The sequence below is a fragment of the Pseudorca crassidens genome, chromosome 3, assembly GCF_039906515.1.
Source record: "Pseudorca crassidens isolate mPseCra1 chromosome 3, mPseCra1.hap1, whole genome shotgun sequence".
Taxonomy (NCBI): domain Eukaryota; kingdom Metazoa; phylum Chordata; class Mammalia; order Artiodactyla; family Delphinidae; genus Pseudorca; species Pseudorca crassidens.
This window is the reverse complement of record NC_090298.1, coordinates 158,908,846-158,921,129: the sequence shown is the minus strand read 5'-3', so window position 1 is coordinate 158,921,129 and position 12,284 is coordinate 158,908,846. Positions and strand designations below refer to the sequence as shown.

Below are 12,284 nucleotides of genomic sequence, written 5' to 3'. Positions count from 1 at the left end.
TTGGGCCTCAGGTCTTTCCGTAGTGCACAGCTCCGCCCCTTCGAACTCCACAGGATTCCACCTCCAGGCCGTCTCCTCTGAGCCAATCACCGTGGTCCCGGGATAACGGAGGCGGGAATAGGGTGGGGCTCTCACGAAATTGGCACCACCTTCAGCCACTGGCATAAGGACATTTCGAGATGGACAGCGGGGCTATCCAATAGGCGTGAAGCAAGGCCCGGAGCGAGCCAATGCGGTCGGGAGGCGGGGCTCAGTTGTGTGTAGAAGGAGGCCGGGGGATTGTCGCCGCTTTCGCGGCCTCTGACGCGTGGAGCAGCTGCCTGAGTCTTCGGGTGCAGCATCGCTACTGCCATGAGCTACACAGGTGGGCCCGGCAGGGTGGTGTGGGGTCGGGTCCGGGAGGAGAGGGACAGGGATGTGCCAGAGCCGCGCCGGGCTCGTCCGTGCCTCCCCCGGGGCTTGGACACTGCCCTCTCTGCGGTCACAAAATGGCGCCGCAGGCCCGTCGCCTCAGTTTCGCGCCCCTCACGTCTAGGCGTCTTAGTTCTCTGTGTTGGCAACCTTGGATCCCGGCTCCCGGCCGCCAGAAGTCTTGGCTTCTGTCGTCTGTGTCCGTGGGCCTTGGCCTCGGCGCCTGAGATGTCTCTTCCGTTCCTGGCCCAGCCCCCTGGGTCCTCGACGCCTCAGGTCGCCCTTTCTCAGGCCTCGGCCCTTCAGGTCAGTCTGCTGACTCGGCTGCAGTCGCCATTGCCATACTGTTTCCCGCGCAGTTTCCGTGCAGATGCCGCAGCTGCCCGCATCATCCCCCGCTTTTATCTGCCTCAGGCTGGGAGAGGCGCCAGGCCCGGCGGGGGGATGAGTAAATCAATATATGAAGGCTTTGGGCTGAATGGGAATCTCGCGTCCTTAGGGACTGAGCCTGAGCCTTGTGGGGAATGGCTAGCTTCCGCGTTAACTCATTCCACACCTGTCAAATTCATCGTGTCGGGGTTACAAACATAGTATATATCGTGGGCTGGTCAGTACCTTGAGGGGGTCGCTGTATAACATGGGGTGGTTGGGGACCTCTGAAGAGGTGACATGTGAGCAGAGACCTGAATGGAATGAGGGAGTAAAGGATATCAGGGGGCCTTCGACATAAAGACGCAGTGGCAGGAGCTGCCTGACTTGTTAAAGATCAGCCAAGGCGATCAGTGGGACTTGAGCTAAGGGGAGAAGGGGGGATGATGAGATTAGAGAAGGGGCCATAGGATATGCTTGGGTGATTTCAGATCATCCCTGGATGAATTCAGAGGCTGCCTGGGTTTGCCTTGGGAATAGCTGATGAGGCTTCTCAGCCAAGAGCCTCCCTTGTAATGCGGGTATTACAGGCGTGAGCATGTGTGGTTGTTGGGCAACCAGCATTCTACTTGGAATGTTTTTAGGACTGAGAATGGAACCTGAGCCTCTGGGGCTGCTCTATAGGCTGCTTTATATTGGCCTAGACAAGAAGGTAGTGTTAGCCCTCCAGGTCAGGAGCTTGGCAAGAACTCCAGTTTTTAAAGCAACCATCCCTTAGCCCAGTGGTTCTCAACCGGGGGCAATTTTGCCCTCCAGGGGACACTGGCAATGTTTGGAGACATTTTTGGTTTTCACTTCTTGGGGTGGGAGTGCTACTAGTGCATCTAGTGGATAGAGACCAGGAATGCTGCTAAACATCCTACAGTACACAGGATGGCCCCACTGGAAAGAATTATCTGGCCTCAAACATCAGTAGTGCCGAGGTTGAGCAACCCTGCCCTAGCCTTTGTGTACCCTTCCTGGTTCAGGAGGAAAGTCAGTAGGGTTGTTGCTGACATATCTGGAATTGAGATGTGATCCTTTTCACCAAATCTTACTGAGAACTGGAAGACAGTTCTGTGGTTATCAGGGGCAGGATTGCTGAAGAAACCAGGGATAAATGGTGGGGGGCTGTGGGGTAGCTTAATAATGGACCATTTGTTTTTTTATAGACGAGGAAGCTGAGTTTAGAGAGGTCACAAATGGCCAATTCTGAATTTCAACTCCACATCTTATAGGCTGTAATTCTGGGTTTGAGTGGGCACTGAGGTAGCCAAGGTAATGAGGTAATGATTAGTTTTTCCTTGATTTTGATCAACTGAAAACCACAGTAGCTTTATAATGTGAGTCTTTCCCTTTTAAGAAGCAGACCACCGAAGTCAGAGGCATATAGGGACTTCCCTGTGGTCCAGTGATTAAGACTCCACGCTTGCACTGCAGGGGACACGGGTTCAATCCCTGGTTAGGGAACTAAGACCCTACATGCTGTTCGGTGCAGCCAAAAAATAAATAAAGTCAGAGGCATTTTATGTCACATTTCAGACAACTGTTTGCCTGTAAGGAGAACTTCTGGAGGCCTTGAAACAAATGTTACCATTATTAGTAAGCATAGAAGGTGATTAAAATAATTTATCTTTTTGATAACTTGTCCATTTTTTGAACCTAGTTTCTTTATGTGTACTTGAGAAAGAATGTTCCATCTCCAGCACTGAGGGGGGGAGATTGAAGCAGTGGAAAAACAGGACAAAAATTCAGAATCAGGTCTTCAAACAAAGGTCTGAAATGCTACTAATCTTTTTATAGGAACATTTATTATCTCACATATTTTCTGTGTGTTAGGAATGCACAGGTGGTTTAGCTGGATGGTTCTGGCTTGGGATTTCTCATGAGGTTACATTTTGGATGTTAGCTGGGACTGTAATCATCTGAAGGCTTGACTCAGGCTGAAGGTGACTCAAACTCATGTGGCTGACAGGTTGGTGCTGGCTGTTGGTTCCTATACCATCTGGACCTCTCCACAGGCTTACTAGAGGGTACTCACTCTGTGCTGGCTAATTTCCCCCAGAGTGAATGATCTAAGAGAGAGCAAGGTGGAAGTCTCAGAAGTCACACTCAGTCATTTTTGCAATACCTTTTTGGTTACACTGGCTATCTCTATTAGTTTGGGAAGAGACAACATAATGTCTGGAGGCAAGAATCATTGGAGGCCAACTTGGAGGCTGGTTATCACCAGATGGTAAAGGTTGGGGGCAACCTAACCCAGTTCCAATTGTCCTCTAATTTTTGTCACTTAATATCATTTCTTCAAAGAATCCCCTTCTAAAAAAAGAAGGAAAAGAATAAAACTGAGAAGCTTTGTGTATTTTTGAGCAAAAAAGATGTCAGAGAGGCTGGCCAAGAGGGAGGGGCTATGATACAGAGTTATAAATCCATGGTCTGACCTTTCACTTTATATGACCAAAAACTTGCTTATTTTATTTTTTCACTCAGAGCTTATTGTATTTTTTTTACTCGGAGTTTATCAAGCTGGTAAATTGAACTAAGAAGAGAACGATATCGCAGCCAGACAAGAATTTGTTCATGATTGGAGCATAACTGGCTAAGGAAGGTCCTGCCCTGGAGACAGTATTGTGGAAAAGAATATTAATGTGGGGAGGACAGGACTAGAGCAGTTTGCCGTTGAGCTCTGAAGGTTTGATGGATTGTCTTTCCTTTCTCCCCGGGGAGAATCAGGCCCCCTCTCCCCTGAATATACATAGATCTTTTGCTCCATGACTTTCGTGTACTGGGTTCCAGTATGTATTTCTGTTAGCTTGTGGTAGGTTCCAGTTGCAGCTGCAGTACATACCAACCACATTACCTAAAGTCTGGAGCCATTTTGCCAGTGGCAGTATTGCTGAACAGACGAGTTTCCAGAAGCTAGTTGAGCAAACGGTGGAAAAGCCCCGTGTAAGGTACTTTTTACCCTGTGAGCCTTCCCCACAGGTCAACCATCTTTAGAATGCTTTCAGTGTTTCTTGTGTACAGTTATTGATTATCAAGGGTTAAGATTTAAGTATCTCAGGAAGGTCTTGGGTCCCTGGAGGGAATCTATTCCAGTGTGCCCTCTTTAATTAGGGAAGGTAAAAAATGTTGGATTTGTATACTTCTCTCACTGGCTCTCTCATTCCCCAATGCCCAGTCTCACTTCTCTCCTCTGGGAAGTAAAGATAAAGTGTGGGTCCACTGATCCTTATTTGAAACCCTTGGAGCTGGGTGTGTTTTGGAATTCTAGCTTGAGAGGACATTCCACAGCACCTGCACTGGGGTCTGGGGCAGCACCTTGTAATTAAATGAAGAAAGATAAAAAATATCCTCACAGGTCAGTTTTGCCCCAAAATGAGTGTTGACACCACATTTGAGGAGAACACTTGGTTTTCAGACCTTTTTGGAATTGCAGGGTTTGGTTTTGAGTCCTTTTTGGAATTGCAGGGTAAGGGTCTTGGCCCTGTTCCTTTTGTTGGCTGTGGTGAGGATGAAATGAAATAATGCAGATAAAGCTCTTAGCACCCTGCAGGGGAAACACTTGTTAAGTTGTTGGCTGTCATCTTTGTTGCTTCCTTCTTAAGAAATGAACATGATGTGTTGGTTTCTGCTGCACTGTGAAGTGAATCAGCCATGCGCATACACACATCCCCTCCCTCTTGGACCTCCCTTCCCCTCCCCACTCACTTTCTCCCAAACCATTTTGATTATGACTTACTGCCTTCAGCCTCTTCCTTGTCCAGTATTGCCTGCATACCCGCCTTTTGACCTGAAGGGGCTGCTTTGATCATATCACTTCTTTGTTTAAAATTCCATTAATCGTTCATTGGTAATTCCAGAATCGAGTTCAAATTTAAAGGCATATGAGGTCTCCTCCATAGATTGCTCTTTTCCCCCTTCCACTGTGGTCTCCCATTTTTGTTTTACTGAAATGCTTTAGTGAGCATGCGTCTTTAAAAATCTTAATTCACAGTTCTGATGCTGGAATATCCTACCTTCATCTCCCAGGTTTTCACAGTTACAGTTGTCCTTTAGGGTTCAGAACAAATCTCACTTTCACCTTGAAGTCTTAATCTCTTATCCATGGGACTGTCCCTTTTCTGAAATCTCCTATGGCTTATGTTAACTTTTATTCACTTAGTGTTTTTCATTTATTGCTTTTATTGTATTTTTTCATGGTTGTATGTGATCTTTCCAGTTGTATTGATTAAATACATACAGATATATATATATTTACATAGATGTATGTGTGGGGGGGTGTCCACACATACATAAACTCCAAGGACCATATATCATCCTTAGCAGATATTGAAGTATTGGAATTGTTTTCTTTGCCTTCTGTGTGGTGGAATTAAAGTAATGGTAATGAGGGAGGGCTACTTTATTGCTGTAAGAGTACTTTTTCTCATTACATTCACAGAAGAATGTACCTTGTTTTATTCACTAATCATAAGATGAAGGTGTGTAAACTGACTTCTCTATCAGTTTGAAACTTTAGATAATGCCTCTATGTCCTAATTGTTTTTTCTGTTTGTGTTTTTTTTGTTTTTGAGGTTTGCGGGCCTCTCACGGTTGTGGCCTCTCCCGTTGCGGAGCACAGGCTCCGGACGCGCAGGCTTAGGACGCGCAGGCTTAGCAGCCATGGCCATGGCTCACGGGCCCAGCCGCTCTGCGGCATGTGGGATCTTCCCGGACCGGGGCACGAACCCGTGTCCCCTGCATCAGCAGGCGGACTCTCAACCACTGCGCCACCAGGGAAGCCCTGTCCTAATTGTTTTAAATGTTTAAAGAGGACAAGCATATAATGTTGCTTAACATGAAAAATGTTATCAAGTGGAATAAAGACTATTTGTTGTTAAAGAAAATCAATTTGGGGGAATTTATTTAATTGAAAACAAAAATATAAGTATTTTGAAACCATTCTTTACCATGTGTTTCTTAACCATGATCTGTGGAGTCAATTTTATTTAATTCTTGAGACCTGTAAAAAGACCTGTATAGAAAGACCTTGTTTTTCCCCTACTCTGAGTATACTAAAATTAAAGAAGATATGTTTAAGGACATTTTCCTCAATGTAAAGAAAGTATTTGCTAAAGTAAAATTCTCTTTCACATTAAGTTGAAGATACATAGTTGATACACCTTTTGCCTTATGCACTGTGAATGTTAAATCCACATCCTAAACTTAAAATATTTGTGAGTCCTCCACAGGACTATTTGTAAATGTTTTATATACTAGTCTTGAATAAACATTCAGTATTATACCAAAAAAGAAAAAAGAAAAGAAAAGAAATGAACATGGAAGAGTGTCAACAAATATGTGAACGCCTACCCAGGGAAAGGTACTTTGTGTGTGCTTTTGTTGTAAATAAGCTACTGGAGGTTCTGGCTTTAATTTTTAGGTCATGAGTTGGTGCTGATGGGAACAGGCAAATATTGCCCCTTATGGTGTCTGTCATAATTTCAGTGCTAAGTGTAAATCATTTAAAAAATGTTTTAAACGTGTAGTTTTAAAGATAGTGTCAGGATTCATCATAATCTGTTATAATCAGCATTTGAGAGCAGTAGTTTCTGGTAGAGGTTCAGATTTTCCTTACCTGGTACTAATTCATTTTAAATTGAGAAATAGTATGAGAGTTGAGAAGATAAGAAATTATATGTATAATCTATAATACTTATTCCACGTCAACATGCTAACCCCAATGCAATTGAAATTACAATTACCTTTGAGAGGTAATTGTAATACACACATTTTTTTATTGGAAAACTGAAAAATACAAAGCCGTTTCGGCTTCAGATTTGGGGGAATGGAAGAGGTATTATTTACCTTAACATTGTTCAAAACTGACCCCCCATTGTTTTTTGAATTGGAGCTCACCTTTCAGTGATTTGATATAAATATTTTCCTCATTCAACTGAATAATTTGGGTACCCATTTATCAAAACAGGATACTAGTTTGAAGGTTTAAAAGTGTTTATGCAATTCTTCTGGCATAGCAAGTTAAACATAGCCTGCCTTTCCATTGGTTAATATGTTCTGGAGGTGTAATTAAAGCGTTCAGAAGCTAGAGGTTTTGGTGGCTTTCCAGTGACGGGAGGGTCTGCCAGCCAGTCTCCACTGAAAGGTAGTCTTAGATCATTTTCATGCAACTTGTTTGGGAAAATTAACCACACTGTACCTCTGTTTAGGCTTTGTCCAGGGATCTGAAACCACATTGCATTCTACATACTCAGACACAACTGCTCAACCCACCTGTGATTATGGTAAGTGTGGGCCCCTGGGAATTGGAGGGTGCATGCTCTGCCTTCTTCTAGTGGCAGAGCAATTTGGTGTTTATTAGTTGCCTTTAACTTTGCTGTCACATTGTCGTTTCCAAAGGCAAACTTGTGTGAAATGGTATGGTGGGCTCTTAGAATAGCCAGTGCTTCCCTTTGGGGAATTATGGGAAAGATGTCTGTTATTGAGCAAGCTGGAGTTCTTGGGGCTGTAAAAGATTTGTTCCTTTGACTCTTTGACATTTTCTTAGAAGTACCTGTGGTCTGTGACAAAGATCTGGCTTCAGAAAATCCCCTTGAGGGTCTGGGAAGGAGAATGGCCAATCAAAGTCCAAAGGATTGGTCTGAGCAGAAACCAAGCCATTAACTTAGCCCCAGGGTAGTGCATGAGACTGCAGTGTGGGAGAGGCTGCCTGTCTGAATCTAGCAGGCCTTTAGAGTCACAGTCAGGCCAGCAGGCTCCTCACACACAGGTTTGAGAGAAGGTTTCTCATTGATTTCTCAACTCTGGACAGACACACTAAATCTCTAATTCAGAAGTAGCCACGTGACAGAATCCATAGATGGTCTGTTGGTGTCCTTCAGCAGCCCAGAACTGCCAGTAAAGCTGTCCTTCTGTGATCTGTGACCCTAGTTGTCTGTCAAGAAGGAGCCCTCTTTAAAGGATTTTGCCTTGGTTACTGAGATGGGTTATTGGTTTTACTGCCAATGTCTAGGGAAAGACTAAGCCTACACAGTCACATTCCCTCAGGAGTCACTGATTAAGTGGACATAAGTAAGCTCCCTGAAGAATTAGCAGATAGTCTCGGGGCGGGGGCGGGGGAGACTTAAAATGTTCTGAAAATTGGGCTTCCCTGGTGGCGCAGTGGTTAAGAATCCGCCTGCCAATGCAGGGGACACAGGTTTCGTGCCCTGGTCCGGGAAGATCCCACGTGTCACGGAGCAGCTAAGCCCGTGCGCCACAACTAGAGAAAGCCTGCTTGCAGTAACGAAGACCCCTAATGCAGCCAAAAATAAATAAATTAATTAATTTTTAAAAATACTTAAAAAAAATGTTCTGAAAATGAGTAAGGAGGTATCAAGGAGTTCATAAATGAGGAGAAACTTGGTTTGCATGGCTTCTCTGTCCTGCCCTCCCTGCCTCAACCCTTTGAATCAGACATAGTCCCACATCACACAACATTTTTGAATTATTTTCCTCAGGTTTATATATTCTGGGTACAGAGCATTTTATCAGATGTGCCATTTGCAAATATTTTCTCCCAGACTGGAGTTTATCTATTTATTCTCTTGATAGTGTCTTTGGAAGAATACAAATTCTTCATTTTGATGAAGTCCAATTCATCAGTCTTTTCTTTGTTTTTGTTTGTTTAAGTCTTTTGGCCGCACCACTCGGCATGTGGGATCTTAGTTCCCGGACCAGGGATTAAACCTGTGCCCCCTGCATTGGCAGCGCAGGGTGTTAACCACTGGACCGCCAGGGAAGTCCCAATTTTTCCTTTAATAAATCGTGATTTCTGGTGGTGTATCTATGAAATTTATGCTTAGCCCAAGGCCACAAAGATTTTCTCCTAAGTTTTCTTTTAGGTGTTTCATAGTCCTAGGTTTTACTTTTATTTTGTGATCCACTTGAGTTAATATTTCTACCAAGTGTGCAGTATAGGTCAAGATTCTTTTTTACCTTTGTTGAAAATTAATTGAACATATACGTGTGGGTCTGTATCTGGCCTCTAATTCAGTTCCATTGATCTTTGAGTCTGAATTTCCTATAGTACCTTGCTGTCTTGATCACTATAGTAAGTCTTGAAATTTGTAAATGTGAATCCTCTGGGTTTGTTCTTTTTCCAAAATTGACTTGGATATTATAGTTCCTTTGTTTTTGCATATAAATTTTAGAATCAGTTTGTCAATTTCTATTAAAATTCCTGCTGAGATTTTGAGTTGAATGGTCTTGAATCTATAGATTAGTTTGGGAGAATTGAAATCTTAACAGTATTAAGCCTTCCAGTACGTGAACACAGTATGCCACTTCATTTGTTCAGGTCTTTGATTTCTTTCATTGGTGGTGTAGTTTTTTTGTTTGTTTTTTTTTTTAAGTGATATGGTCACTTCATTTAGGAATTAAAGAGAAGCTGTACATTCTTTTTTTTTTATATAAATTTATTTATTTTTATTTATTTATTTTTGGCTGTGTTGGGTCTTTGTTTCTGTGTGAGGGCTTTCTCTAGTTGCAGCGAGCGGGGGCCACTCTTCATCGCGGTGCGCGGGCCTCTCACTGTCACGGCCTCTCTTGTTGCGGAGCACAGGCTCCAGACGCGCAGGCTCAGTAGTTGTGGCTCACGGGCCCAGTTGCCCCGTGGCATATGGGATCTTCCCAGACCAGTTCTCGAACCCGTGTCCCCTTCACTGGCAGGCAGATTCTCAACCACTACGCCACTAGGGAAGCCCCAGTGGTGTAGATTTTTACACACAGATCTTGCACACATTTTGTTAGATTTGCAGCTAAGTATTTCATGTCTTTAGTGCTGTGGTATATGATAGTTTTCAAAAATTCAGTTTCCAGTTGTTCATTGCTGGTATGTAAAGAGTTGATTTTTGTATATTGACCTTGTAATAAACCTTGCTTAGCTTACTTATTCACTAGTAACTCTTTTTTGTAGATTTTTTGGAGTAGTTTTACATAGACAATCATATTGTGAAGCAATAGGTATATTTTTACTTTTCCTTCTGGATCAGATTGCAAGAATAATATAATAGCATTTAAGTAACATTTTGAAAAACAGTCAACCAAGATCCCACCATTTTATATTTAACTTTTGTCAGCATAGTTACTTTAGGTAGTTGAATAACTTGCAGGTGGCTAGAATTGTGTCTACGGTTTTGTTTTGCTTACTGTTAGAAGCATTTCCTTGTGCAGCATAAGGCTTAGATTCTTTTTTGATGCCTATGTGATCTCACTGAGTAGGTTGGCTATAATCTGTTCTGATTAACTATTACCTTAAAGTTGAATGTTTACATTGTGTTCTTTTTTTATTTTTAATTTATTTATTTTTGGTTGTGTTGGGTCTTCATTGCTGCGCACAGGCTTTCTCTAGTTGCGGTGCACAGGCTTCTCATTGCAGTGGCTTCTCTTGTGTGGAGCGTGGGCTCTAGGTGTGTGGGCTCAGTAGTTGTGGTGCACGGGCTTAGTTGCTCCGCAGCATGTGGGATCTTCCCAGACCAACGATCGAACTGTATCCCCTGCATTGGCAGGCGGATTCTTTTTTTTCTTGTTTTTAATATCTTTATTGGAGTATAATTGCTTTACAATGGTGTGTTAGTTTCTGCTTTATAACAAAGTGAATCAATTATATATATACATATGTTCCCATATCTCTTCCCTCTTGCGTCTCCCTCCCTCCCACCCTCCCTATCCCACCCCTCTAGGTGGTCACAAAGCACCGAGCTGATCTCCTTGTGCTATGCGGCTGCTTCCCACTAGCTATCTATTTTACGTTTGGTAGTGTATATATATCCATGCCACTGTCTCACTTTGTCACAGCTTACCCTTCCCCCTCCCCATATCCTCAAGTCCATTCTCTAGTAGGTCTGTGTCTTTATTCCCGTCTTGCCCCTAGGTTCTTCATGATCTTTTTTTTTTTTCCTTAGATTCCATATATATGTGTTAACATATGGTATTTGTTTTTCTCTTTCTGACTTACTTCACTCTGTATGACAGACTGTAGGTCCATCTGGCAGGCGGATTCTCAACCACTGCGCCACCAGGGAAGTCCCTACATTGTTTTCTACTTTTGCTCTTTTTTGTTTACTACGACTGTCTCCTTTTCTTTACTCTCTCTTTTTTTGTTGTTTCCTTTTTAAAATAAATTATATTCTTAAAATTCTCTTTTGTCAACTCTGGTCTCATCTCTGTGGATGGAAGTTAGTTCCGATGTTCTTCTGCAAGGGTCAGGTCTCAGGGAGTCGCCAAAGAACATAGTGTAGACAAAGATTTCCGCCCCCCCCAAAAAAGGGACCTGGTTGGGGAGCCCATCAGGGAGTCTAGGTTGCTCTGGGCATAGCAAGTAGCACATAGGGAGTGCTTGCCTGCCCCTGTCATAGGAGCCACCAACCTGTCCTTGTGTTTAGCGTTAATGCTCACTCCTGCTTCCTCTCCTTGTGCTTCTTTGCTCGTTCTGGCAAGTCCTCAGTAGCAGAAGCCTGGGGTGGGGCAGGGACATCCTATTCTGGCCTCACAAGCATAACCCTGATGGGTCTGCATTTGCCTCCCAGTCCTGTCTCTTTTTGAATAGCTAGTGTCCACTGTCCTGGGTGCAGCCATGTGGCCAGGCTCTTGTTAGCTGCTGGGACTAAGTGCATTATTCCTTGTATGGCTCTGCCAGCCTCTCTTCTGCCTGTAAGAACGCCTCTTTCACCACTCACTCCTTACATGATGTCCAGCTGCTGTCCCTTGCTGCTCTAATTACTTAGTGTCTCCTTTAGCACACAGTGCTCTGGGCCTGAGGAGTGCCCAGGACTGCCAGCCTCTGTTCTGTGTCCTCTGAGCATGATAATTCTTGAATAAACAAACGAATGAGAAGCCCTTGCTTTGGTTTCCCCAGCTGAAGAGGATTTTTGCTTTGTGAGCTCTAGCATGCCCACGGTTCATTAAAGTAGTGTTCGTCTAAAGTTCCTTGCTGGTTTCCAGTGTCTCCCCATTCGTTTGTGCAGTGGATTGAGGAGGAGCCTGAGTGTAGGATCTCAGCCTGCCCCCACCCCCCTTCATTCTGATTCATCTTCTCAGTGTATGCAGTATTGCTTTCCTGTGGCTGGATTCTGTTGTTCATCACACTGCCGTCTCACTGAGCTTGGTCCCCTGCCCTGGGATGAGCCTGACCTGTCTGTCTGCAGGGTAGACAGTGTGGAGTAGCAGGTAACTCTGAGGTCTCACCCAAGGCACTGGAAAAGCAGTCACCTGTTCTAATGGACTCCCTTGGGAAAGAAACATGTCTGCTTGACTCAGAGGTCCCTCTTGGCTTTGCACTTTGTCAGTTTTCAGTGGCTTTATGTTTCTGAAGGAATGGATTTTTCTTACATGCTGTAATAAAATCCAAAGCATATTTAGTTTATAATCCAGATTGTTTTCTCAACAGCTTTTCTCAAGCTGGGAGTGGTGTTTTGTCCCCC

General features: G+C 43.8%; 1 protein-coding gene across 3 annotated transcripts in view; it reads left to right on the top strand.

The window, feature by feature from the left end:
* The first annotated feature begins 219 nt into the window (after positions 1-219).
* The window catches only part of AKAP8L (A-kinase anchoring protein 8 like), a 30,158-nt gene continuing 18,093 nt past the window's right edge, over positions 220-12,284 (top strand). For all 3 annotated transcript variants that reach the window (XR_010942370.1, XM_067733056.1, XM_067733055.1), the window contains exons 1-2: positions 220-364; positions 7,032-7,106. Coding sequence is in view for 2 of the 3 variants with exons in the window: in XM_067733056.1 (XP_067589157.1) it covers positions 352-364; positions 7,032-7,106 (88 nt within the window). In the remaining variant the exon portion in view is untranslated. The remainder of the gene's footprint in view (positions 365-7,031; positions 7,107-12,284) is intronic.